The 26,135-nt window shown below is 59.6% G+C and overlaps 8 protein-coding genes across 8 annotated transcripts; 3 read left to right on the top strand and 5 right to left on the bottom strand.

The window, feature by feature from the left end:
- Positions 1–913: 913 nt before the first annotated feature.
- PLICBS_008327 (uncharacterized protein) lies at positions 914–4,160 on the top strand (the record flags this gene model as incomplete). Its single annotated transcript, XM_065601372.1, has 7 exons — positions 914–1,381; positions 1,533–1,562; positions 1,631–1,955; positions 2,020–2,232; positions 2,284–2,481; positions 2,533–4,016; positions 4,071–4,160. 7 exons carry the CDS (start codon positions 914–916, stop codon positions 4,158–4,160), a joined length of 2,808 nt encoding a protein of 935 aa, XP_065457444.1.
- Positions 4,161–6,487: 2,327 nt separating this feature from the next.
- PLICBS_008326 (uncharacterized protein) lies at positions 6,488–6,842 on the bottom strand (the record flags this gene model as incomplete). The annotated part of the gene is made up of 2 exons (XM_018324164.1): positions 6,488–6,548; positions 6,628–6,842. The coding sequence occupies 2 exons, from the start codon at positions 6,840–6,842 to the stop codon at positions 6,488–6,490; spliced, it is 276 nt and encodes a 91-aa protein (XP_018177343.1).
- Positions 6,843–7,856: 1,014 nt separating this feature from the next.
- Positions 7,857–9,438, top strand: PLICBS_008325 (mitochondrial 37S ribosomal protein uS5m; the record flags this gene model as incomplete). Its single annotated transcript, XM_018324165.2, has 2 exons — positions 7,857–9,141; positions 9,218–9,438. The coding sequence occupies 2 exons, from the start codon at positions 7,857–7,859 to the stop codon at positions 9,436–9,438; spliced, it is 1,506 nt and encodes a 501-aa protein (XP_018177344.1).
- A 425-nt stretch (positions 9,439–9,863) lies between these two features.
- Positions 9,864–10,397, bottom strand: PLICBS_008324 (uncharacterized protein; the record flags this gene model as incomplete). The annotated part of the gene is made up of 2 exons (XM_065601371.1): positions 9,864–10,055; positions 10,278–10,397. 2 exons carry the CDS (start codon positions 10,395–10,397, stop codon positions 9,864–9,866), a joined length of 312 nt encoding a protein of 103 aa, XP_065457443.1.
- Positions 10,398–10,989: 592 nt separating this feature from the next.
- Positions 10,990–16,808, bottom strand: PLICBS_008323 (uncharacterized protein; the record flags this gene model as incomplete). The annotated part of the gene is made up of 2 exons (XM_018324166.2): positions 10,990–16,618; positions 16,693–16,808. The coding sequence occupies 2 exons, from the start codon at positions 16,806–16,808 to the stop codon at positions 10,990–10,992; spliced, it is 5,745 nt and encodes a 1,914-aa protein (XP_018177345.2).
- A 1,237-nt stretch (positions 16,809–18,045) lies between these two features.
- On the bottom strand, positions 18,046–19,373 carry PLICBS_008322 (mitochondrial GTP/GDP carrier protein 1; the record flags this gene model as incomplete). Its single annotated transcript, XM_018324167.1, has 7 exons — positions 18,046–18,132; positions 18,210–18,464; positions 18,520–18,697; positions 18,764–19,011; positions 19,084–19,125; positions 19,184–19,221; positions 19,307–19,373. 7 exons carry the CDS (start codon positions 19,371–19,373, stop codon positions 18,046–18,048), a joined length of 915 nt encoding a protein of 304 aa, XP_018177346.1.
- A 755-nt stretch (positions 19,374–20,128) lies between these two features.
- PLICBS_008321 (RNA polymerase III subunit C82) lies at positions 20,129–22,272 on the bottom strand (the record flags this gene model as incomplete). The annotated part of the gene is made up of 3 exons (XM_065601370.1): positions 20,129–21,298; positions 21,350–22,057; positions 22,138–22,272. 3 exons carry the CDS (start codon positions 22,270–22,272, stop codon positions 20,129–20,131), a joined length of 2,013 nt encoding a protein of 670 aa, XP_065457442.1.
- Positions 22,273–22,761: 489 nt separating this feature from the next.
- On the top strand, positions 22,762–24,312 carry PLICBS_008320 (ubiquinol-cytochrome c reductase core subunit 1; the record flags this gene model as incomplete). Its single annotated transcript, XM_065601369.1, has 4 exons — positions 22,762–22,992; positions 23,076–23,250; positions 23,304–24,145; positions 24,217–24,312. 4 exons carry the CDS (start codon positions 22,762–22,764, stop codon positions 24,310–24,312), a joined length of 1,344 nt encoding a protein of 447 aa, XP_065457441.1.
- Positions 24,313–26,135: the final 1,823 nt, after the last annotated feature.

Genomic DNA, 26,135 nt, shown 5'->3' with positions numbered 1-26,135 from the left:
AGCATCCCGCGTCTTCCGCGAGCATTGGTCTCTCCCTCCACAGAGCAGGGTCGTATCACGTCGTGCCCTCGTACGGACTCCCTTTGGCTCCATCATGACCCCTCCCGTCCATACCTGAGCAACTAAAAGTAGCTGTCAGCTGGTGAGCGCTCGCTCCCGCTCCACCTGCTATCGTATCTACCGGAACCCGGACCCTCACGGCGCAGGACCGGGGTCCCGTCTTGTCTAAGACGAACAGAGGTAAACACCCGCTCCTTCGTCGATCGCACCGAGGAAAAGCCAGGCAACGACTACGGTCTAAATCAGACAAAGATATCAGCTGCCTGCGATCCTCCTACCCACCCGTTATTATAACAGCGCCGCGCCGCGCCGTCCCCACGAACGAAGTCAGTCCCAACGGCATCCAACAAAAACCCGGCGGCTGCTAGTTCCTCGCCCCCCGGCTGACGAGGGACGGTCGAGAACCATCCAAGAGCCTCTATTGCTGCGTCAGCGAGCCTTATTCCGACAGGTCGGCGTCTCGACTGCGCATCGCATCGCATCGCATCGAGCACATGGCTGCCCGCCCGTGCGCTTGACCAAGTCAGCTCACCAACCAGAAAACCACCCGCCCATTGATCCTTGATTCGCGCCGCGCGACAAGTCTCCTGTCGCCGCCGTCATCGTCGTGGCTGATCCGGCTTGTGGATTGCAGGCTGGTAAGTGGCCCTCCTGTCCAGTAGTGTCCCAGTGGCTTTCGCCATCAACCACAAACGGCCTCGGTGGTGCGCGCTTCTCCAACTTGTCTGCGTCGGTCCCGCGAAGACCTGCCGGCTTCATTTATTGCTCAATCATCTCCTCGCCGCCGCCAGTCGCTGCCCCCCCATGCCACCACCCACGTCCCCTTCGCGCCGCTGAGGCCGCGATCGTGACCATGACTTCCAGCAATGTCAGCTCCCGCGAAGCTCACAGGACTTCAGACGGCCCCAGGCCCCATAGGCGCCCCTCCGGCGCCACGACCACCACCTCTTCCCGTCCCTCCGCATCCGCCGCCCGCGACTCGGCCCAGAGCAACGCGACGGCCAGCGTCTTTTCGCGCACATCCACCTCGACGGATCTGACGGCAAGCTCCAGCACGGCTTCATCGGCCGGCGGCCTGCTTCCATCCCGTACAAGTGGAGGCGATCGCGACTCCTTTGTCTCCATCGTCGACGACCCCTTTTTCAGTCGCTTTGGCCCCGCCATCGAAGAGAACGACGCCGAGACACCCCACCGCGAGCCGTCATCCGAAGACGAATCCTCCCCGACCGATCGTGACGACAGCGATGACAACGACAAGACCCAGCGCTGGCCGCCTCCACGTCGAGAGTCATTAACTATTGGCCCTTCGCAATACTACTGGGTAAGCAGCAAAAAGCAACTCGAATGCGGCAAGCTCATAGGATGTGCCTGCCCCTCATGAGCTCTGCCCATGCCCAGCCAGCCCCTTTGCCACGAGCATCCATCCGTTGCGCGCTGCGCCCCAGCTGGCGACCCGCGCTGACAGGGGTCAGCGGAGGAGCTCCGGCTACATGCCCCGGGGTGTCTGGGGACGTGTGTTGACAAGTATTGGAACGCGGAAAAGCTGACGCTTGTCTTCTGCTTGCTTCAGTCCAATTCAGGCTCCGCCATGGAGAGCTACAACGTCGCCGTCATCGGCGCATCCGCCGTCGGCAAGTCGACCCTCATACAGCGTGTCTTTACGCTACCCCGGCCGCCCATATCCAACGCCTCGACCGTACGGCAAGTCGTGGACAATGTTCCAATCATGGTCACCCTTCTCGAGCTGGATCTCGACCACTTCGAATTCAGTCCCCCCGAAGCAATACAATGGCCCAAGCAGATTAATGGGCATATCATTCCTCGGGTGGATTCTGCATTGATCCTCTACGACGTCACCGATAAGAGGTCACTGCGTCAGCTTCACGACGTCGCCAGTACGCGCGCGCCCTCGTCCCGAGCTCAAGGCTCGTCTTTGCATGTCGCTGATCCACGGTCCAGCTGCTCTTGCCAACTCCAACCTTCCTGCCGTTCTTGTTGCTTGCAAATGCGACGGCGTGGAGGAGGAGGACTGGGAGGTCGATCCAGACAAAGTAGCCATTCACGAGTGGTTCAAATCGTGCATCGCTAGCTACAAGGTGGCCATAACGAAGCCCGATGCGTGCCGAGCGTGCTTGCAAACCATCTTGAGGGCTTCAATATCGCATCGCAAAGGTAATTCGCGGTCATCTCCAATGTGTGGGCTCCTGTCGTTGACTATTTCAGACGACAACGGAGAGACAACGTCGCGAAGACGAGCCCGGTCAGCCGCCAACCTGGAGGCTCCCGATCACACCGGAAGACCACTGAGCCAGCACAGCAAGCATAGCCGAGCCAGCTCTGACTTTTCAGTTCTGCGCGGCTTCTCCAACGCGCAAGGAGGAGATTCACATCGCGCCCAAGCCTCGAGGAGTCCACGGCCAGGTGCGACTGGTGTCCAGGTCGTTGAATCGCAAATGCTGACTTGTGGCACAGGCTTCCGGTTCGATAGACCAGGCGGCGATTCATTCCTCGAGCTGGAGGAGTCCGAGGGAGAGTCGCGCAGAAACTCTGACGACATTCCGATACTACAAAGGGGCGATGATGCGATTGTCGAGAAGCAGCCGAGGGTCGCGGGTGTTACTTTCGACGAGCTTGTCGACCGCTTGCTCGCAATGCGACTGTCTAGGGCAGATAACAACTTCTCCGACATCTTCCTCTGCTTGTATCGAAAGTTCGCTGCGCCAGGAGAATTGTTCTCCGCCATCCTCCTCCGGCTAGATCGAGTTCGCGACGACAAGACCGCACACTATCTCACCAAGACAGCCACACAGCTGAGGATTATCGAGGTAGTGGCGAAGTGGGTGTCGCTGTATCCCGGCGACTTCGCCCGACCAACGACGCGCCGCAATCTCGAAGACTTCATCAAACACCTCTCCACAGAGCCTGTGTTTTCCCTTGCCTCACAGCAGATGCGTCGAAACCTCCAGCTTAATGTGATTGTCGATGATGACACGGGGTGGGCAAACGCCGATGACGCAGGCGACGAGCTTGCCAGCAAGATCTTGTCCAAGGATATGAACGAGCTGCCCACTGGCATGAATGCCCTTCAGTTTGACGAAGAGACGGACGGACGACCTTCAAACAGCTCCGAGACGTCGGTCCCTGACAAGGCAAGCACGACAGGGTCGCAATTCCAGTTCAACTCGTATGAGGAGTACGAGCAGCAGGCGAGCCAGTTGGAGCCCACTGATTACCTGCCCATGAACAAGTTTCGATACCACATCTTCATGGACATGTCGGATGATGGTATAGCCGACGAACTTACCCGCATCGACTGGATCATGTTCTCTTCTATCCGCATTCGCGACTTCGTCCGCCACGTCAGCTTATCCAGCGCGCAAAAGGAGAAGTGCAAGAGTCTGCGAAACGTGAATCGCATGATCAACCACTTCAACCACATCGCCAAATGGGTTGCTAACATGATTCTGTTGAGGGATAAGGCAAAACACCGGGCTCAGATGCTGGCCAAGTTTATGAACATTGCCGTCAAGCTGCGGCAAATGAACAACTACAACGGGTTGGCGGCGGTGCTGGCCGGGATCAATGGGACGGCTATCCACCGGCTCGCTCAGACACGAGCTCTAGTGCCACCTGATGTGCAAAAGCGCTTTGCGACGCTGACAATCCTGATGGGGACGCAGAAGAGCCACTTTGCGTATCGTTTGGCTTGGGAAAACTCTCCGCTACCGCGGATACCTTTCATCCCCCTTCATCGTCGGGATCTTGTGTCGGCCGAGGAGGGCAGCAAGACGTTTGTGGGACCTGATGGTGACCGCATCAACTGGAAAAAATTTGAGGTGCTGGGGGAAGTGCTACTGCCCATCATGAAGAGCCGAGGCACGGCGTATCGCAACCTCAGCAAGCTCGAAAATACCCGAGATCTGATACTGGGGTGCCGCATGCCCACGGACGACGAGGTGAGTTTCAAGCCAGCACGCGGCTTCGCGGCTCAAGAAGCTGACAATGCGCAGGAAATCTACCAGCGGAGTTTGCAGGTCGAGAGCAGTTCGTCGGGCCCAGTAGAGCCAAGCAAGAAGAAGTTTCCTTGGTTTGCCAAGTAGGGCTGCGAGCGGAATGCCGTGAACAGATGACTTGGATGATGAAGAGGTGGCGTGACGACTGAATGATATTTGGGACAGTTTATGAAGACCTCGGGCAGGTCGAGATCTGACGACATCTTGGGAAGAATAGATACATGGCTGCGAACAATTGAAAGCGAAGCATACTCATGGTGCGGCGTCATCCTATCGAGTCGACTCCCCCCAAGCCAAAGAGTTGAATGTACACTTACCTCGTACATCGTGCGTGAAAGTGTGTGTGCCTTCCATTGTTGAAGGGTCGCGAGCGCTCTTGCCAAATTCGTGTCTACGCCGGGTACCACCTTCCCATTGACAAGTCAGTCCAGCGTCGCCCTGTCTGTCCTACATTTTGTCGCCTGTCAAGCTAGCCCTGGGGACAGAAACCTTGTTGCGATGTGTGCGGTGGCACCAACAGCACCCACCGTCATCCTTCATCGCCGACAAGTCCAGCTAATGGGCGTTTTCAATGCCCAGCCATGCAGCACGCGGCCGTTTCCTTGCCAGACCTGCACCTAGCCAGCAAGGTCGACGGTGCAGAGCTAATCGTCAGGGGCTCGCTCACGCTCAAGCTTCCGGTGGCGCTCGGTCGACCGCAAACCAGCGCCGAGCTCTTGGGTCTCGTCACCAGTAATCATGTCTGGATACGGCGAGCAGGTCCGTGTCACCTGTACGTCTCTGTTACTGTGGATGGCCATGCGCTCATGACTCCGGGGCACATGGCTCGGATCGTGCAGTGGGTGGAAGGATGCGAGGTATGGCCTCATCAAACAATTCCTAAACAGGCGGCTTCACTTTTGCTCATGCGCAAGCAACAGGTATGGGATCGACTAGGTTGCCGCATTCAGGCCTGTGCCGACTCGAACAGCGACTCGGAAAAGGCCTTCTCCATCCAGCATCCCGATATGTCGTCTAGCTTGATTGCCCCTGCGGGAGCTCCTACAGCGGACTTTGCGTCTTGGTCATGTTCTCTCGAACTCATTACAAAAGAGGCGACGCCGCCAGATGCTAAACGCGCACCAAAGAAACGAAAGTTGATGAGGCACGAAGCCGACAGCGGCGGGCCCAGAATGGACAGTCTTTTTTCCCAGTACTTGACGGCGACCGATCACAAGGCTGTGGAGGACTTTGTTCGAAGTATAAACCTTCGCTCAGAAAGCGCCGAGACACGAGGGGGGCCGAAGAGAAAGAGCCAAGACTGCAAGCCAGTATCTGAACTGTTGGATTCTACCAGCGTCCGAGACCTCGTACAGACAACCCTAAGGACGACGATCATGGGACGTAGGGGGCAAGTGAAGGGAGTGTCTTGGATAGGGGAGACCCCGTCGCATTCTCTTGTTGACTTGGCTCCAGCGGTTTTCCATATGCCATATCTCAAAGTCCGTAAAGCTCTTCCTTCCAAGATCCTGAGCCATGCTTACCAGTTCACAGGAGATATCGGATCGAGCCAGGTTGCTGCCCGTGATAGCAACATCTCTAGCGAAGCTCGTAAACGCAGAGTCGCCAACGTTGAGGCAAAAGGTCGAGTCACTTGGAACGCTACCCAATTCGGATTCTGGGCAAGACGAGGTGCAGGGAGTCGACGCGAATAGCTTGGTATCAGGTATTGAGAGGAGGACCTGGGGTGTCCTCGTGACAACGCTTGAACCACAACACTTGAACAAGAGGGCAAGTGCAAGGAAGGGCGGACCGACTGCACCAGTGCCAACAACGGAACACGCGCCTAAGCCAGGTGTGGGAGGTGGATCTCTGGAAGACTATGCAACCGTACAACCGACGATGGTGACATATTTTGAGGAGGGCGAGGATGTCGTCATGTCTCTGTCCGAGCCGTCGACGGTATACAGCAGTCCTCGTACCAGTGCCCCGTACAGAGAGTTCTCGCCTTACCGACTTGGAAGCTCTGGCTCCGAAGGCGGCTTCTTAGCGACACCCTCGACCGTTCTAGCACCATTCGTGGAGCCCAGCATCTATTCAGCACCATCGAACAGCCACCCGCAGAGTCAATCATATACACAGTGGCCGACCTCCAGCCAGGTATGGGAGCGCCGGGAGGGTGACTTCGCCACAAGCCGCGGCAGATGGGACCAGTCGCAAATGTCGCACCCAGGCTCCTATATCAATTTGAATCAATTTTCGCACTATGGCTGATTTCTCAGGCAGATAGTTAGCATCGCTGGTGAGAATGTACAGTACCAAAATGTATTAAGTACAGCAAGAGAAATGCAGCAAAGGCTGTCGCTCGGTCATCGCTTGCCAGCAAGACGGACTGATCAGATGGTGTCTATCTATCAATATGCCCAACGCCAAATTCAATCGTTGTCCCGGCCTCCTATTTCGAAGCCATCCACTCCGAAGATGGGCCGCAAGGACCTTCAGTCAAGTGCATCGAGACTCGGTTTCGGTTCTCGAGGACGGGCAAAGTCGTGTAAGCGGGTCGTACAGAGTTTACCTCCTCGCGGGAGCGGCCTTGCCGTTGTCCTTGGCCTTCTTCTTCTTTTGCTCGGGCTTCAAGGTGGCGAAGTGGATGTACCAGATGAGGACGCACTGGAGAGCCAGGCCGAGGATGACGACGATAAGGGTGACGAAGAGCTGAGGCTGGTCGTTGAGGACGGCGACGGCCTCGGGCGTGGCGCCGACCTTGCGGAGCCACGAGAAGTCGGCCATGGCTGGATGCTGGCTCGCGCGCAGATGGCTGGTGCACGGTGAGACGCAGGTGATGGGTGCAGATGTCGTTGGCGTTTGATGGACGGTGCTTCTGAAGACGACGCCTGCAGATGTGAGGCAAGCAATTACACCTAGGTGATGCTGTCCAGGCGGGTGCACTCAGCGAGTCGGCACAGCGGGTGGAAGTTGGCAATAGTGAAAGACACGACGAATTTCACGACAGGCGCACCGAAAACAGGATCAAAGGGACAGGAGGAAAACGACGAGCAACATGGGCTCTTCGTGGTTCCGAGCGGCATAGAGTGGCCGTACAACGGCGGGCGCGACTGGCCCCACGGTGGGAAGCGAAGCGCCGGTGTTGCGCTGGCTGCGGGACCGAGATGCAATCAGGAGGCTGCCCTGAGACGTTTCACCGGTGCGCCAACCTTGTCGGAGCTTGGCGGCGCGGTGCGGTGCTCGGACGGAATGGCGTGGTGGATGCGTGCCATGGAAAGCTGCGGTCTCTACGTGCAGCGCGCGGGACGGGATGGCACATGTTGTGCAAAGGGCAGGATGTTGGCCTAGGAGCTTGAAGAGAGGCAAAACCACAAAGCGTTTGTTCGACCTACCAGCCATCATGCAACCACAATAATGGTTCCAGGCGCTGTCTCTCTGCACAGAGAACATGAAACAGGGGCGTGGTGTTGCAAGTGCATCACGTGAGAGTGCACGTGTCTGTCCCTCCAAAGGGCCCCCTGCCACCGGCACGGACGACAGGCAGGTCCCCATCTCGCGCTAGCACAAACGGGACCGGGCGTTCAATTGGGGCCTCGCAGGTCGTCCTGGGAGGCTCCAGAAAAATCTCGAGCTCGTGTGAGAGCGCTCACATCACGATATCACGGACCGACCAGGCGCCGCTCTCGACGACACGACACGACACGGCACGACACGGGCCCCGTGCCACCATCCCCCCCATACACTGCCCCTTCTAGCTCGCTCGCCTCAGCGGCAAGGCAAGCAGGCAGCTCGGCGGCCATGAGCGTCGCACGCCCGGCACATGGCCTCCTCGGGCGGTGCCTCGCCTCGACGCGCTCCTCCCGCCCGGCAGCAGCCTCGGTCCAGTGCGCCCAATTCCACAGCTCAGCGGTGCGCTCGAAGCGGCGGTCACGGTTCCGCAACGTCAAGGCCGAGGAGCTGGGCCTGCTGAGCCCCTCGACGCTGGCCAAGTACCGCCAGGAAAAGTTCCCCGAGTACTCCAAGCAGGACCAAGAGGCACTGCGGAGCAAGTACACGCCCGAGCAGCTCGAGGCCCTGCGCGCCGGCGAGAAGGCCGTCGACCCGGACGACCTCGTCTTCCAGGGCCGCCTGCGCGACGACCCCTACCGCCCCAACTACGTCGAGGACTACACCGTCCTGGACCCGAGATACGACCTCAGGCCGCAGCCCGACGTGACGCCCCGCGAACCCGAGTGGCTCAACCACAACGACTGGGTTGATCGGTATGGCGCGCGCATGGCCCAGCTGACGGACAAGAAGACGACGGACCAGCTCACGCGCGCCATGGTCCGCGCCCTGCGGAGGGTCAAGGAGAGCAACGGCCAGGAGCTCATCGACCTGACCGAGGACGAGCTCAAGGACATTGAGAAGGACCCGGAGCTGCTCAAGCGGTACCTGGTCGACGAGGACGGCGAGGGCGCGCAGCCCGAGCCCGACGCCAACGCCTCGGGCCCGGACCTGCTGACGCGCGCCCAGGCCATGAAGCTCGACGAGGCCGTCGACGCCGAGTGGAAGAAGGAGCTCGACAAGCTGTCGTCGCTTAGCGACCCCGGCGAGGTGCAGCCCTCCAACCTCGAGCTCGTCGAGGACGGGCCCGCAGGCGCCACTCGCGTCCACTCGGCCGAGGCCGTGGAGCTGGGCAAGGTGCCCGGCGTCGAGGGCCTGTACAAGTCGGCCGTCGACCCGGAGGACGAGGGCCAGGACGACGCGGGTCACTACCAGGAGATCAAGCGCCTGACGGGCATGAGCCTCAAGGACATCCAGTCCATCTACCGCAAGGTCCTGGTCACGCGCTGGGTCTCCAACCAGACGCGTCTGGGCAAGGTGCGCAGCACCTCGGTCGTCGCCATCGCCGGCAACGGCAACGGCCGCCTGGGCCTGGGCATCGCAAAGTCCACCGAGGCCGGCCTCGCCGCCGAGACGGCCCAGCTGCTGGCCATCCGCAACATGAAGCCCATCCGCCGGTACGAGAACCGCACCGTCTACGGCAACGTCAGCGCAAAGGTGTCGGGCACCGTCGTCGAGCTCTTTGCCCGCCCGCCAGGTAAGGCAGCCCAGGCAGCCCCCTCCCCCCCAACATGCACAGTCAACATGGACGGTTCTAACGAAGCTACCCGCAGGCTTTGGCCTCCGCTGCCCGCACCGCATCTTCGAAATGTGCCGCGCCTCGGGCCTGCACGACATCGCGGCGCGCATGCCGCGCTCCAAGAACCCCATGAACTCGGTCAAGGCCGCCTACAACGCGCTCGTCAACCAGCCCGACCCCGAGGAGATTGCCATTGGCCGCGGCAAGAAGATGGTGGACGTGCGCAAGGTGTACTACGGCGGCGCTGTATACTAAGGGAGGAACTGAAAAGAGAAGAAAGGGGAGAAGAAGGATGGCATTCGGGGGAGCGCAAGTCGCAGGAAGCGGCACGGCCGTGCGTGCGTGTATACTACCAGCTATGTATATTGTCGATAGAGGGGAAAGAAGAGAGGGAAATCTCCCGGGACTTTACGTCCAAGACTATCGAACGCTTACCGAGTGAAACTGGCCTACGCGCGAACCGTCATCCGAACCTCGTGTCATTTCGTAGGGTATCAAAGAAGCAAGAAACAGGGCACCAGAACGCCAATCCCACTGCATCACCCGGCATGCCTTCGACCTTCAAAAAGCTTGTCTCCTTTTTGCATCCCCCTCCCTCCCTCATCATGTCGTCCGCTCTTTCCCCTCCAGGCTCACGTCCTCTCTCGGCCGGGGCTGCTTTCGCTTTCGCTTTTCGCTCTTCACTGCCCGTCACCCCCATCCTCGCCGGGGCCGCCGCCGCTCCCCCAGTCAATCTCCTGCTGCAGCACGATGCTGTACACGCTCGCCTTGAGCAGCGTAAACGCCAGGCTCGTCTTGCGCTCCAGCTCGCGCAGCCCGTCGAGGATCTGCGTCGTCGGCCGCGAGGCCAGGTCGTCGAGCACCGCCGCGAGCTAAACCGTACATCCCATCAGCTTGCTTTGTTCTCTCCCTTGTTGCCTGCCTGCCTCTCTCTTTTGCCCTTCCTCCTGTCTAGTCCCCGTTTCTTATAATTCCTCCTCCTATCGTACTTCCCTGTCTTGAATGGGGAAAGGAGAAGGGAAGGGAGCGGCAGAAGAGAAGAGATCGGTCGGTCGGTGGGTGAGGCGAGGTGAGGCGAGGGTGTGGCATCTTACCTCCTTCATGTTGTTGGCCAGCCGCTCGTACTCGTCCAGCACTTCCTGCTCGAGGGGCGTGAGCTCCGGCGGGGAGAGGAGGTTGCTGGCGCCCGGGCCGGTGCTGCTGCTGTGCTCCATGGCGGCGACGCGTGGGTTTGCAGGTGGTGGTTCGTCGGGCCGGTTGTTTGGAGGAGGAGGACGGAGGATGTGGTAGTACTCGTGGTGCTCGTGGCGGTGGGAGCTGGGGCGAGACGCGTCGGGCAGTGGAGGTGGGCTTGCTGCCGCGCGTGTGAAAGACGTGAGGTGAGGTCGGGCGTGGAGTTGGCCTGCTTTGGCGGGATGGTGGGGTTAATTCACAGCTGTAACAGACCCCTGCAGTCTGCACCATCTCTCCACCACCATCACTTCGACGCCCGGCAAGGGACAGGCACAGATCACTGCTCTCTCGTGTTAACATCACCCATTCCCCTTGGCATTGCTCATCTCCAGAGGTTGCAGAACCGAATATTTGTTACAATTAACAGCTATCACTTCATGTACTCGTCATTTCCGATCATGGACGTAACCCAACAAAGCAAACAAACAAAACGGAACGCTCAAGGCGGCAGGCACACAATCTCGTCCTGTACTAATCCATACAACATACTTTGTACCACTCCATGCTGCTCTACTTCGTGTCTTGGGTGTCGGGGCATCGCCCAAATGACAGAAGACGCGGTGTCGTCGACCTCTACTGACCGTACAGCACGAGGCCGTTCTCGGCGCCAATATCGGTGCTGGCGTCCGTCCCGATGACGCTCTCCGTGTAGTCGCTATACTCGTCGCCGTACTCGCTGGTCCCGGCCTCGGACTCGTCGTACTGATCCGTGCTCGATGTAATCACCGTGGTGCCCATGCTGCTCCGCCGCAGCGTGCCGGCCTCGCTGTGATCATCGTCGCCGTCGTCGTCAAGCGCCGAGTCGAGCACCGTCGTCTCCTCTCCCGCAAAGTCGATCTCGGTGGTTCGGTCCGGCTGAGGCGTCTCCGGCTCTTCCAGCTCTTCCACCGTCTCCGCCACGCCAACGTTCTCCTTGTCCTCAGAGTCAAACGCCTTTCCAAGGCCGCCGCCCCAGCTGCGCTTCCGGAGCGCGTTCGCGCCCGCCGGCGTCCGCACGCTCTGGCTTCGCTTGACCAGACCCGACGACATGTTGCTGTGCATCTGGCTGAGAGACGCAATACGCCTCGCAGCTCCGTTCGATGCCGGCGGTGCCAGGTTACGCTTTGCCTGCAGGGCCATGTTGACGACGGGCCGGGGTTTGGGGACCTCAGCCTCTTCGCTGGCAGGCTTCTTGACGCGCTTGCGGCTCATATTGTCGCGGTCCTTGCTAGACTTGGACATGAGAAGAATCCGTGAATGGTCCATGACGCCCTCCATGATGCGCCGTTCAAGACGTTCTGCGCGGTGCTCCATCTCCGAGAGCTCCTCCTTGCGCAATCGCATGGCCGTCTCGAGCGAGGACACGTCGCCTGTGAGTCTAGTCTTCTGGCGGATGAGACTCTCCTGCTCCGTGCGGAGGCTCATGACGCTCTTGCGGAGCCTCTCTTCCTCATCCTTGAGGCTGAGGATAGACGTCTCCACATGCTCCTTTTCGGCCAGCCGGCGCTCCAGGGAGATGATCGTCTCCTGGAGAGTCTTCTCGCGGTCCTCGTGGTCGTCCGAGATGCGCTGCGTCTGAGCAGACAGGAATTGAGAAATCTCGGCAGCCGTGTTGACGACAGACGCGTGCACCTTATCCAGGGTTTCAAAGCGCGAAAATGCCTCCGTAGCCGTGGCGCTGTGGTCGACGAGCCTGTCCAGCTTCTCGTGGACGCCGGCGTCGTCGTACTTGTCCTCGACCAGCTTATCGATCTTCTCGTGGAGCATAGAGTCGTCGTACTTGTCTTCGAGCAGCCTACCCAGAGTCTCTCGGACCTCGGTGTCGTCGTATCTTTGCTCCACCAGCCTGTTGAGCGTCTCCTTGACTTCCGAATCGTCGTACTTTTGCTCCACCAGCGTATTGAGCTTCTGCTGCACCTCCGAATCATCATACTTCTCCGGAGGGGGCAGCATGGGCTGCTCAGGCGGCTTCGACTCCACAATCTTGTCTTGGAGGTTGGTGGCGGAGGATTTGGAGTGCTCGTAGTGCTCGCCGACGAGGAGGAGGAGGTCTTTGACTGCCTGCAGGATTTGGGGCTGGTATTCCTTGACTTCGCCCTGCAAGCCCTCAACGACTGCGACGGCTTGCTGGATGTGCTCCCGCGTCTGTGCATGCTCAGACTTGCCCTCGGCCTGGTGGTCGTCGGTTCGAGAAGCGAGCTCTTCGACCTTTTCGAACACAGTCTTCGAGGCTTCCTCCATCTTCTCAAGCGAGTCTGTGACGGTCGAACCCAGAGTGTCAATCAGCAGCTTCAGCTCGTCCGCAACCGCCTTGGTTCCGACGACGGCAGCTTCAGTCTCGATGTCCCGCGCCTCACCCGCCGCCGACTTTTCGTCGAGGGTGATCTTGAACTCGTCATACTTGGCAATGAGCTCCGTGATCTTGTCGTCGATCTTGGTTCCTATGCTGTCCGTGGCTTCCTGGAGCTTCTCGTTCGATTCGAGTCTGGCACCGGCGACGACCTCCTTGGACTCCTCGAACTGCGTCTTCATATTGTCGAACATGTCTTTGAGGTCTTGACCGACGTTCTCGTTCTTGTCGATCTTCTCGCCCATGGATTCAAGGAGCTTGCCGAGCGCCTCGACACCAGACGTGCCCTCCTCAAGCTTGCCCTTGACGGCCTCCTGGAATTCCTCCAAGAACGTTTTGACCTCGGCCACTCGGTCGGCCACACCAACGATTTCGGCTTGGCGATCATCCTGGGCTTTGGTCGATACCTCGGAAAGCTCTTGGAGCTTCTCGTTGGCCTCCTTGACGATGCTCTCAATGTTTGAGAGATCCTCCTTGTTCGATAGACCTGCAAAGTCTGTGCCAGTAAAGCCGTCGAGCGCCGTCTTGATCTCGAGTACGACCGTTTCGACAGCTTCAACGTCCGTTTTGGTGGCCTTGTCGTCGTTTTCAGCGTCCTTATCTGCATGCTCCTTCAACTCGCTCAAGCCGACGGTAAGTTGCGTGAGCAGAGATTCAAAGACAGTCAGGTCTTCCTTTTTGGAGATAGCGCCAAGCTGCTCAACTATAGAGTCCATTGTTTGCTTGGACTCCAATGCAGCAGCCTCTACGGCATCAAGCTGCTCTTTTCGGACAGCTTGCTCGCCGTCAATGAGGTCGTCAAGGCGAGCTTTCGTGTTGCGCAGAATCGTCTCGATGGCTTCGACATCATCCTTTGTCGCAACATCCCCAGGAATAGGAGCAGCATCCGACGCCTCCTTCTCGGCTGGTGCTGGAGGCTCTCGAGAAGAAATCTCTTCAACGCCTTCCTGGACGTTTCGAAGCATGTCCTCCAGCCGAGCCAGATCCTCCTTTTGCACGTTGTCCGTCTCGGCTTCGGGGCCCATAGCCTCGACCTTGATTCGGAGCTGTGTGATGAGAACCTCGAGATTCCTGATGTCATCCTGCTTGACCATGTCTGCCGGAATGATGGCCTGGTCCGACCCGAGATTGTTGACTGTGGCTACTGCTCTGTCATTGCCGTCGTCGCGCAGCGTCTCGATGTCAGACCTGACAGAGTCCAGACCACTCTTGAGAGCGTCCAGGATCTCATCGTTTGCGGTTAGGTCGACCGGCTTGTTAGTCACTCTGTCGATCCCAGCCCGAATCTCGTTGAGACCATCGTTGATGGCATCCAGGATTTCGCTGGTCTCGGGGCGAGGTCTCAAGATCTCCTGCCTGAGGTTGTTAAGGCCGGTTTGCAGCGCGTCGAGGACTTCATGGTTGTTGTTCGCATTTTGGGGCGTCGCAGGGACCATTGACGAATTGACAACGTCACGCAGGCCCTCAAGTTCGGTTTGGAGCTGTACGCGCGCGCCTTCGTTGGCCTGCGTAACAGCATGGGACAGCTCTTCCTTCATCTCCTCGACTGTCCTGGACAGATGCTCCATGAGCTCCTCGTGTCCACTCGCGCCAGAGACGCGGTCAACATAGCTCTCAATGGCAATGCGGAGATTCTCTAGGCCGTCCTTGGTGGCGTCGAGGACTTGTTCCGTGTCTCGGCCGTTGGCAGCGACATTGTCCTTTGCCTCTTCAGAGACCGCCTTGAACTCAAGCTTCATGTACTCCATGATGTCTTGGAGGCGCAGCAGAACCTCGTCGTTGTCAGGCTGGGCTCTAACGATGGCATCTCCGCGAGGAAACTCAAGCCCTTCCAGGCCCTCCTTGACTGCGTGGACCATATCCTTGTGCGTCATGTCGTTGCCAATCGCAGACGCCGCCACAGGGAATTCAAACTCCTCTAGGCAGTCACGGACAGCCTCGATAATCTCGTCCCTAGACATCGTCGCCGAGGTGTCCATGCGCGGCGGCACAAAATGCTTCAGGCCTTCGACGACGGCCTGGAACACCTCATCCCTGGTCGCGCCAACCGGTGCTTGATCACGAGGCATGTACTCCTGGATGCCCTCCTTGAGGCAGGTAAGGACTTCGTCGCGCTCCAGACCGAGCTGCTGAACCTCGATCTCGGGCTTGTAGTTCTCCCAGGCGTCACGCACAGCCTCGATGACGTCCTCGCGGCTAAGATCGGGCATCTCACTGCGAGAAGCTTCGTTGTCACGGAGTGCTGCACGCATAGCGTTGTAGATCTCCTGATAATCGATCAGGGTCTTCTGCGAGGAGGCCGAGGCCTGAGACTGTCGTCGATGCTCGCGGAGGACGTTGTTTAGCTGCTCCTTCATCTGAGCGAGGCCCTCATCGATCACCCTTGAGACTTCATCTTTGCTGGGAGGGTCCGACTCTTCATCGGCCCTGACACCCATCTTCTCCAGGCGCTTGCCGAGCTCACGGCCCATGCCCAGGACCTCGCCCCGAAGTTCGCGCACCAGAGCCTTGACCTCGGCCGTCAAGCCGCCGCCCTGCGCGACGCTGTCCTTGACTGACTGAATGATCTTTATGAGGTCCTCATTCAGCAGGTCGGCGCCACGCCCCGCCGAGCCTGGCAAGCTGCGATTCTCACTGCTGTGGAGAAGGCGCTCGACTCTCGGGGTTATGGAGCCGGCCGCGACGACATCGCCGCCAAATGGTGAGCCGCGCGCAGAGACATCTGGGACGATTGCGCTCTGCGACCTTTCGCGAACGAAGCGAGCGAGGTCATCCACCTTGGAAGCCGTCGCCAGCCCGGATACCTTTTGCGACAGCTCGTTGAGGAGGCCGACCAGCGATTCCTGTCCATCTTTGGTACCGAGGCCGCGCAGAATCCTTTCAAGGATGGCAATCGAGGCGGGGCCATCCACGCCCACGAGAGAGGGTGTGCTCACGGAGGCGCGGTCGATAGACTCGGCAAAGCTCTTGGGTGATGGTATCCGGGGGAGTTGGAACGAACCCCTATGAGGCGGCGAGGTGCAGTGAGGCTTGTTGTCGAGGAACAGCCCAGAGTAGTGTTCGCGCGAAGAGATTCTGCTGGACGCCTCGCTCACATTACCCATCAGGTCTCGTAGGCTCCTTCGAATGTCCTCATCCCTGGTGTTGGTGGCCTCCTTGAGGCTGAGAAGGTCGGTGGCATTGTCGCGGCTGCGCCTGCTGAGCGCCGACAGCTCCTTTTGCAGTGACTGGGCGATGCCAGTGAGATTGATGATCTGACCAGACAGGCCCTCGATGGTCGGGGCACCTTTGCTAGGGGTCGCGCCGTTTGTAACACTCGAGAGGGCAGGGTTTGCCTCTCGGGATGCTTGTTGGATGCCCATGGTCTGAAGGGCGAGCATAGTCGACGACTGAGGCGGCGTGTTCTCTCCCAGTATGCTCTGAGGAGGCGGTCGACGGACCGTCGGTCGGACAATTGGTGTGAGGCTGGGGCCAGGACCCGGGTTCGAGCTCTCGTGCTCGATGGCGCTCTCTCGGAGCTGGTTGTTGTTATTGTTGCTGGTGGGAGTCGACGGTCGGTCGTGCTTGTCGAAAGATCGGCCGGGGGAGCCAGGAGTGTTTCGCCCGCCGTCGATCATAAGACTCATGTCCCGGACGGTGCCAGGCTGCAGCGACTGCATGCGACGGTGGCCCTTGATCATGGATTTTTCGGGGGAGCCGTCCTGGACCCGCTTGGCCAGGGACGGGACGACGGCGTTCTCGCGGGCTCGCTCGCTCAGCGCAGCATGGGCGGACTGGATGGCAATACTAGTGCCGGCCCGCGACGAGAAGCTGGGCGACTGCGGATTCAAGGGCAACGGCGGGGGTGCACGTTCAGGATCGGAGCTGTCCCACCTGTGAAGCCATCGTCAGTCAGTAGAGGTGTCGGGCAGACAGAGCAACAAAAGTTGGCCGGATATCAGACGCACATGGGAATCAAGGCTCGGCTGCCATGATCAGAAGAGGCAGAGTGTTGATGTTTCAGCCGGTGGTCCCCTTCGGACCAGACCGACTCCCGGTCCGTACTGGCGTGTGACTGTGGCATCCTATCTCCGGACTATGGTCTGACGGAGAGGGCAGCTCTGGAATGCGATGCGCGAACGTCAAGAATGCGGACGGCGCCGCTACCACGCTTGGGGCAGCTCCAATGACGTGCGCGTGGAGGGGCAGCAGCTGGGCGTGTGTGTGCGTGCCTGCGGGATCAGCACGGCGGCGAGGATATGGGGCACTAGAGGGAAGTGCTCAGCAAATTGAGGTTGCGGGAAGCTGGCTGCTTGGGTGGGATGCGGAGAGAGCTTGGTGTTGAGGCGGGCAGGGTAAGTAAATAACAAGGCGCCATGGCGAACGGGAAGGCAGGCTGGAAGGTGGGCAGCGACTGCCTTCCTGGGTAGGTACGGGCAACTAGTAGCACACCTCCAATGGGGAGAGCCCAGCCCAGCTCACCTCAACAACGTCCACTGGAAGCTGTTCCAAACAAGCTAGCGACAGGCCCTGTGCAACCTGCGGCTCGCTGGCGGCGGGTGCTGGTTGGGCGCCGCTAGCTGTTGTTGTGCCGCACCTGCAGCGACTGGTGCGGTGTGCGCTGGCCGCCTGTTGTCCAGGGCAACGGCGCGTGGCGGGCCGCTGACGTGACGCCACCAATCGAACCTTCTAACTTTAAGCTCTGTCCCTGCTGCCCAAGTTGGACCAGATTGAAACAGTGGAGGCCCCGGATGCCCCGTGCGCTTCGCTAGATTCGTCTGTGCCACAGGACGGAAGCGATGCCGCTGTTGCACGGCCAGGGACCACAATGCCTTTGTTCTCCTGCCGTGGCCTCCATCCAGCGTTGCTCTGCAGTTGGCAACAGGCCCTCGTTTGGGCACAATGTTTGATCGCCTTATTCACGCCGCTCGAACAAACTGTTCCGTTTGGCATGGGCAACCTCATGCTGGGCATACAAGTACAATAGACTCACAACAGCATCTTGCCCGTCCAGGTCGACAACGATACCACTTTGGGCAGCTGAGGGCACAGGTTGCCGTCCACACACCTCGGCTACAGCCATCACGCGTTCAAAATACCAGTCGTCCGCCCGCCCGCGCAAGTCCTAATCGCATGTCGCTGACTCCATAGAGCTGAGTGCTTCTATAATACGAGGGTACCCAAGATACACAGCATCGTCCCCTCGGCCGGTACTCGCCAACGCCCCGTTCATTCCGTCCGTCCTGCGCTGGCAAGCCGCTGAAAAGTCTATCCGTCCCAATTACAAAGATTTTGTTGTTCTAAATAACACAGCGAGCCCTTTATCGCTTGAAGGCGGTGTCAAACGCCGGGATGAGCGTCTGCGCGAGCCAGAACGAGAACACCAGCTTGGGTCCCGTCATGAGCAGCTGCGTCGGTCGTGTTAGCCCCCGTCACACTCACACGCAGCAATATGGCAATCGAGGGAGGGGCAATGGCCACTCACCTTAGGCACCAGGCCCTTGAAGAAACTCGAGAAGCCCTCCTGGCGGGCCATGTTGGACAGGATGCGGAATCCGCTCTCCGGGTTGTCAAAGTTGCGGTTCTGGATACGCGTCTTGATCACATCGAGCGGTGCGGAGACGACGAGCGACGCCGACGCGCCGGCAATCGAGGCCACGAAGTTCTGGAACCAGCTCGCCTTGTTGTAGTCCTGGAGGTGGAACAGGTACTCTTTGGCAAAGGCCGAGCCACCAAACAGCTGTTGCCGACAGTAAGCATCATAGACCTCAAACGCAGCGCCTGGTTCAACGCACAGCAAAGGAGCCCGGGGCATTGCGGGCGGCAGTCCAGCCCCAGCCGCGGTAGAGGCCGAAACCCTCGTCGCGGACAATCTTGAGCACGCCTCGGCCCTTGAAGGCTTCCGGGTTCGTCTGGCGCTTGATCTTGAGGACGTCGAGGGGAAGGAGGACAATCTCGCCGATTCCGATCAAGCTACAAGTGGATGCAAAGTCAGTCGTCGCGCACACCATCGTAGAGCGCTGCAGCTGGGCGTCTCACCTGCCGGCCGTAGAGTGCATGATGGCCTTGCCCGTCTTCTTGCCGAACGCCGCCTCAAAGTCCTTGCCGTAGTGCTGCGCGAGATAGTCGCGCGCCACGGGCTGACCGCCATACTTGTATATCCGCTGCAGGACCTTGTAACCGGCGGCGTAGCCCAGGCCGGGGAACAGAGAGAAGAACTTGCGGCCGATGGGCGCGCCGGCCTTGTCCTTGAAGATGACCTGGTTGAGCTGGCTGGCGCTGGTGATCTGCAGCAGTAAAAGTGCTCAGTATTCAAGCTCGATTCGTTTCTTGTCGGCGAGTCGTGGGGTCCTCCTTACCCGAGTCTGGTTGCTCATCAATCGCTTCGCAATCGTGTCGACCTGTGCACGACAAGAGTCAGCGCCTGCTCAGGTCGTCGAGGTTCGTGGACCAACGTACGGGGTGGAAGACGGCCAGCTCGGCAATACCAGCGGAGCCTGTCGCGAAGCATCGTCGGTCAGCATGCACACATGCGCCGGCCGTGGGGGCAGGACCCAGCGGCGGCAGAGACTGAGCACTAACCGGAACCAAGGAGTCGGGCCAGACCCGACTCCTTCTCGCGGCCAGAAACCATTGCCGGGGGCGACATGATGCACGATCTCGAAAACGGCGGGTGAGGTTGTCTGGCGCTTCGTCCCGGGGTGGTTGAGGTGGTCGCGGCAATTTCAATGCTGAGGAGCGACGCCCACGGGGGAAATTTTTTGATGGCGGCCAACTTGCTTTCCCAGGGCACAGGTACCGATCTCGGGAGCACGCGACGGGCGGCGGTCCAGCGGTTCCTGGGGCCCCGAGGCGAGAGAGCGCGGCAGGGGCTCGGCTGGATGGATGGGATGGGCGCTGGACCCACCGCTGAGGTGTCCACTGTCGGGGACTCGGGGCGGGTGGGCCGGAGACCCTTCTGACCTAGCCACGAGCAAGTACCGCGCCCGCGCACATGCATCACGACGCCGGGCCGCCGCCCTACCCTGCGCTTCGCACTCTTAATCCCAACTTGTGCATAGCGTGATGCTTTCTGCTCTAGAGCACGTCTATCGCCTCTACCCATATTAGGCTCGAGAGCTGCCTCAACGGCTCATTTGTCTACTCTCGACTCTCTACTCCGGAGAAGTGGAATCCAGCCAGCATCTCATGTCGCATTCTTAGTTCTCGTCACATGCGCAATGTCACATAGTCGTCCATCGAAATGCGACCATACGCCCATTCTCACGCACAATGTCCGGTCGTGGTCCGGCAGAGTAGTATTTGGTCGTCAATGCGGGTCTTGATTCCCTATTCAATCGACCAACATATTCATGGCCGTGCGCTATGCTACGAGACATGTCGTCGACATGCATCCATCCTGTGTCAATAATCGCGGAAGACTCCCACCATGTCGTCGAGCCTCATGACCTGTGCGATGAGCTTGTCCTGCTCCTCCAAGTGCCGGTTGTACGTGTTGTAGTGCTCTGCCGACATCACCTCTTCCTCCTTGCCCTTGACGTCCTTGCGCTCTACAAAGGACAAGACGTTCCTGTCCCTGTGCCGCTCCACCTGGAGCTTCTGCAAACAGCGGAGCATGGCCTTGTAGACATCGTCCAGAAGCTGCGACTGCGTCCGCTCGCCGTCGAAGAACCAGAAGAACATCGTTCGGTTCGCCAACCGGCTGTTGTCCTTTGGCACCTCCTGTACATCGACGAGTCCTGCCATTTGCATCGCCAGCATTTTCCCCTGCACATCCGATTTCTTCATCAGCGCAGCCGAAGGCAGCATCTTCTCGTCGAGCTTCCCCTTTTCTCTCAGGATCCGTGTCAGACGCAGGCCGTGGCGGCCGAACGACTGCTCGATGTATGCATCGAGCTCTGCCTCGCGGAGACTCTCCATGAGCTGGCCGAAATCGACCGTCCACTGACCTCTACCGTGGGTGCCACAGTGTCGAACAAACCGGTGTTTCCCTTCCGCCAGGAGCAACAGGTGCTGTCTCATCTGATCAAGTCGACTGTCCTTGGACGTTCCGTCGTCCTCAAACTTAACCTTTGTTTGCCGTTCGCCATTGGACCGCTGTGCTTGGTGGCTGCTCTGTGCAGGAAATCCATCGTCATCGTCCGATGCGTCGAAATCGCCTCCATGGCCGTTGGAAAGGGGTCTTGGCACCCTTGGGCGGGCCACTGGTCGCTCGTCCGAATCATCTTCGGAATCGCTCTCATAGTCAAGGGGCGTAGCTTTGATCTTCTCGGCGCTCTGGAAGTCGATCTTGTCCTTGGGTGCCTTGCCTATGCCGCTCTGCACGTTGACACTCTCATCGAGGTGTTCCAGGATCTGGACAGACGTGACCGTCACTTGCTGTTGGCCACCTGTCTGGTCACCAATCAGAGAATCCGGCTGGCACCTCGGCAGCTGCGTTGTCAACAGCTCTAACAAGGCTCGGTATATCTGGCCGGTGGCCTCGCCGACGGTGTCCGCGGCAAACTCCGCCAGTCGCTGGTTGCGAAGCTGTACCAAGCACTTTTCGTGATTGACCCGGACTACAATGTTGGGCTGCCACTTGTTAGCTTGGATCTGCCGAGTCAGTGGTTGCTCGCAACCTACATTGAGTTGGGCGACCTCGTCAAAGGGGTCGTCGACATGGCTTGCGCCGTTCTGAAGCTTCCTCTTCTTGGTGACCGGGCCATTGGACTGATCGAGCTGCCGCTTCAACATCCTGCCCTGATCACGAAAGGTTCTAAATCGCTCGATGATTGCTGTTTGCTGCTCCCCTTTGCTCTTGGTAGCCTTTTCTCCAGGGCCGGTCTTGGTGAGCTCCGTCTCGATCTCGCGATAGACCTCCGCCGGATTCCGAAAACTGTCTGGCCGTACAGTCTCGACGATCTCGGCCTGAATGAGGCGGGTCAGGACGGCGTTGAGATGATCCTCAGACTCAATCAGCCCAGACCCCGACTCATGTGTTCCGTTCGCGTGCCCATTGGTCTTTGGAGCCCGCGATGAGAAGGCATGGGTGAGGTCTGCGACCCGGGCGTAACCCAGTTGCATGAGCGTCTGGACGAGATCGCGCTCAGCAGTCCCATATTGGCTGTCGATGACCTCGAGGATCTTGCCCGACCGGACGAGGCTGTAGCAGGCGTCGGAGTTTGTTTCGTAGTTGGTGACCCTGGAGTCGGGGTCTGTGTAGTGGTAGAGGAGGTTGTGTTGAATCAGGACGGCGAGGCCATTTCGCAATTGTCGCGGGCCTAGAGACGTATGCTGAGCCAGCTGCGCGATGCTGGATCGTCCCTTGGTAAAGAGGGCGGCGAGAATTCGCTGCGAAACACGTTGAGTCAGCCCCGCGCTCACCACGCTGCATCGCTTCACCGGGAGTATGCGCAGGAGAGGGAACGTACCGATGGAAGCTCGCCAAAGAGATCGCTGACTAGGAGAGCACAAAGCTCGGCTGCGTGTTTTGTCTGCGGGCGACAGGTCAGTAAGGGCTGCAGGGAAGATCTGGCGGGGTCGCAGGCGGCACTGACTACAAGCATTGCTCTGCTCCTAGAGATCCTCTCACTATCTCTAGAGCTGCCACTGAGACTACCGGGCCGTCATTGAAGGGTGGCAGTCGAAGGATGGGCCGCGCCGATGAGGCGGGGGAATTTCGGTGTGCGGGTGCAAGAGAATTGAAGGGTCGTGGTGGTTGGCGATGAAGCAAGTCAAGCCCACCTTGGTCGCATCCGTCAATTTTTCTGCTGGTGTAAGTCGACAAGAGCTTCAAGTGGGTTGGTCGGGTACGGGCTGGCGCGCAGTAGCCCCCGAGTCGCTGTTGGCAGGCGGTCCGCGGGCAGGATACCTCGCGGCTACCTGGCAGCTGAGGCTCCCCGGCGCCAGCCAATCAGCAATCACGTGATTCTCGCAGGCTTCGCCGGCGCCGAAAATTAGACGGGAGCTGGTTCGACGAGGCACATCTTGAGAGATCAATTGCTTCACCACGCCGGCTGAAGGACCGCTCATCGCCTACGCCCTCATCCTCGACCATGATCTCGAGAACCTCCCTCGCGAGAACCGCGCAGCAGGCCGCCCGGCGCTCCTGCAGCGTGCAGCCGCTCCAGCGCCGTGGCTTCGCTGCCGCGGCCTCGACGGGCGCCTTCGACACGACGGACCTCTCTGGCCTCAAGGTTGCTTCGCGGGACGCCCATGGCCCGACGACCGAGCTGGCTATCGTGGCCAAGGCCGGCACTCGTTACCAGCCGCTGCCCGGCCTGACCGTCGGTCTTGAGGAGTTTACCTTCAAGGCGAGTCGCAGGCCGATTGCCGAGGATGACGGGATCGTGAGCTAATTTGCCGTTAGAACACGCAAAGGCGATCTGCCCTCCGCATCACGCGCGAATCCGAACTCCTGGGCGGTCAATTGTCTGCCTCGCACTCCCGAGAGGCCCTGGTTCTCAAGGCCAGCTTCCTCCGCGAGGACCTGCCGTACTTTGCCGAGCTCTTGGCCGAGGTCGTTTCCATGACCAAGTACACCAGTGAGCCGCACCATCGCATCGCCATTGGAGGACCGAAGCTAAATCAATTGCAGCGCACGAGTTCCACGAGGATGTTGAGCGTGTCCTGCACCTCAAGCAGGCTGCTCTCAACGCCAATGTGCCCGCTCTGGCCCTCGACAACGCCCACGCCGTCGCCTTCCACACCGGCCTCGGCGCCCCCGTATACCCTTCGCTGTCGACTCCCCAGAAGTACCTGAACGAGGAGTACATTGCTAGCTACGCCGACGTCGTCTACTCCAAGCCCAACATTGCTGTCGTCGCCGACGGTGCGTCGCCCGACGCCCTGTCCAAGTGGGTTGGCCAGTTCTTCAAGGACGTCCCGGCCAGCTCTCAGAGCGGCCAGTCCCTCAAGGTTGAGGCGTCCAAGTACCACGGCGGCGAGCAGCGGACGAACCACGCTGGTGGCAACTCCATGGTCATCGCCTTCCCCGGCTCCGACAGCAACGGCTCGAAGCCCGAGATTGCCGTCCTCGCTGCTCTGTTGGGTGGCAAGCCCACGATCAAGTGGACTCCTGGCTTCAGCCTGCTCTCCAAGGCCACCGCCGGGTCGACTGGCCTCTCCGTCTCTTCCGCCAACCTCGCTTACTCCGACGCCGGCCTGCTGGCTATTCAGCTTACTGGCCCTGCCGCCGCTGTTCGCAAGGCCGCCGAGGACACCGCTAAGGCGCTCAAGAGCGTCGCGGATGGCTCGGTGAGCAAGGAGGACGTCGCCAAGGCTGTTGCCAACGCCAAGTTCGACGCCCTTGAGAAGGCTCAGTTCCGTGGACCGAGCATCCTCCAGGCTGGATCCGGCCTCGTGCACAGCGGCAAGGCCGCCGACCTTGCTGCCCTGGCTAGCGGCATCGACTCCGTTACCGCCGACAAGCTGAAGACGGTACGTTGCATCTTGAAGAAGCTCACGTTGGCGCCGCATGCCCAGCGCAGACCGGCTAACTTTGCGTACAGACCGCCAAGGCTCTCCTGGACGGCAAGGCCACTGTGTCGACGGTTGGCGACCTGTTCGTGCTGCCGTACGCCGAGGAGATTGGTCTGCGGGTATAAAGGAACGCCGCCATGGACGCGAAAAGCTTGTACCAACAGTTGTCGAGGTGGTCTAGACGGGGTGATTGGGGTCCTCATGCCTGTGAATATCTGTAGTAGAAATCCCCTTTGTTCACATGGCGTTTTCCTCTCCTCTATCTCAGGTGCACTTGCCGCATTATGTTGGCCTGCCCGGGGTGGTTTCGCGGTGACCGCTGAGAGGTCGCCGGACCAACAGGCGGGCTTGGCTGGCGGTGACGTGCTGCGGCGGACGCGGCTACGAAGCAAGTACGAGTACGAATGGAAGTGCTGGACGTGGCTGCAGTGTCCCCACGGCCGAAACGCCGAGCAGGCCCTTCTACCGCGTACCTAGCTTCTTGTCACAGCCCGAAACTGACAGGGCCCATGCTCCATGCTGCCACGTCGGCTTCGCGCTGTGCCTCTGACCTCGGCCGCCTTGAGCCAAAGCTCCGCGCATGGGTGGCTGGGCGATGAGCGTTCGCACAGGTTCGGACTCACACGAGCGCGGCTCGGGATGGCGTCAATCCATTTCAAGTATGCTCCGACTCTTTAATGGCCAAGGAGAGCTACCCTGCGTGCCCTCAATGCGTCCTGTTTCCTATTGTAGGCCATCATCAAAAGATGGCGGTCCGACCCCCAATGGCTGGCTTTTGGAATGCGTTTGGTCACCTCTTGTGCCCTGACAAGGTCCTGCTTTTTAGGGGTAGCACGACCTGGCGCCCGGCGAGTCGTGTGCTGCCCGAGCGCGCACTGTGCTCACGAGCGGGCTGCGCTGTCCGGCTTACCTGCGTTTGCTGCGGAGACGGCTGCCGGGATTGGCCTTGCTGCTCGGCGTGGCGGGTCGTCCCACAGTGTGCGGCCGCAGGTCTGCGGCCACCCTCGCACGGTGGACTAGGTCTTCCGACACCCGTGTGCCCCGTACCTCCTACCCGTGTCTGCCCACCTGGCTGGCTGGCGGCCCACCACGCTTCTTTGTCGTTAGTCTAGCAAGAGCGACAGGGTTGGGGAAAACAAAGCCTCATCCACCACCTCCACGGGCAAACGTCCTCACCTTCTGCCGTCTGCAATTTCCATCTCTCCATGCCCCTTTGGCCCATTGCGAGGCATTCGTAACAGCGACGAGCTGGGTGGCACGCCGGAGATCCATCCCACCTCGGATCCTGTCTCTCGCTTTGCCCTCAGGTGAGCCACACGACCTCCATCCTGTCTCCTCGATGCCATGCTGGCCTCGCGCCCTCCTAAGTGACGTCTGCCGTCGTTCGCTCGCAGAGCAGCTGAGGCGAGGCCATCACGTCGGCTACGCAGCTCGAGCACTTGCATCTGCAGCGTCCGGGAACTTGACTGACGCTTGTCCCAGGCCGCGTTTGGAGTAACCCGTTCCCTGCGAGCCTCCGCACTCCCAAGGAGCCCGATCGCACGACGACACTTGTGCCCTCACTCGAGTGACACGAGAGTCGCTGGCCACAGTCGCAAAGGTTCGTGGCAAGATATATACGCTCCTTGCTGGCACTTCATGCACCTGCGCGGCTTTTGGCCGACTCGAATTCGGCCTCTTTTGGACATTTTGGGCCCACGCCCTACTCGACTGCACAAAAACCCCCGTCTTTCGACATGACTTCCCTTCGCTAGCTCATCAAACCCCAGACAAAGGCGTCCAGAGAGTGCTGACATAGTTATACGGTTCAGATAGGCGGACATCACTTGTCTTGCGGTTTCGTATCAGTCCGAAAACGACCCGTTTCATCGTCGATCGAAAGATTTGACGACTGGTGACATTGCACCATAGTCTTCAAAGTTGTTTCGACTGCGGGGGTAATTCAGCC

This window comes from Purpureocillium lilacinum (assembly GCF_023168085.1).
Source record: "Purpureocillium lilacinum CBS 284.36 DNA, scaffold_6, whole genome shotgun sequence".
In the NCBI taxonomy this organism is placed as follows: domain Eukaryota; kingdom Fungi; phylum Ascomycota; class Sordariomycetes; order Hypocreales; family Ophiocordycipitaceae; genus Purpureocillium; species Purpureocillium lilacinum.
The sequence above is the reverse complement of the archived record's forward strand: the minus strand, read 5'-3'. Positions and strand labels throughout refer to the sequence as shown.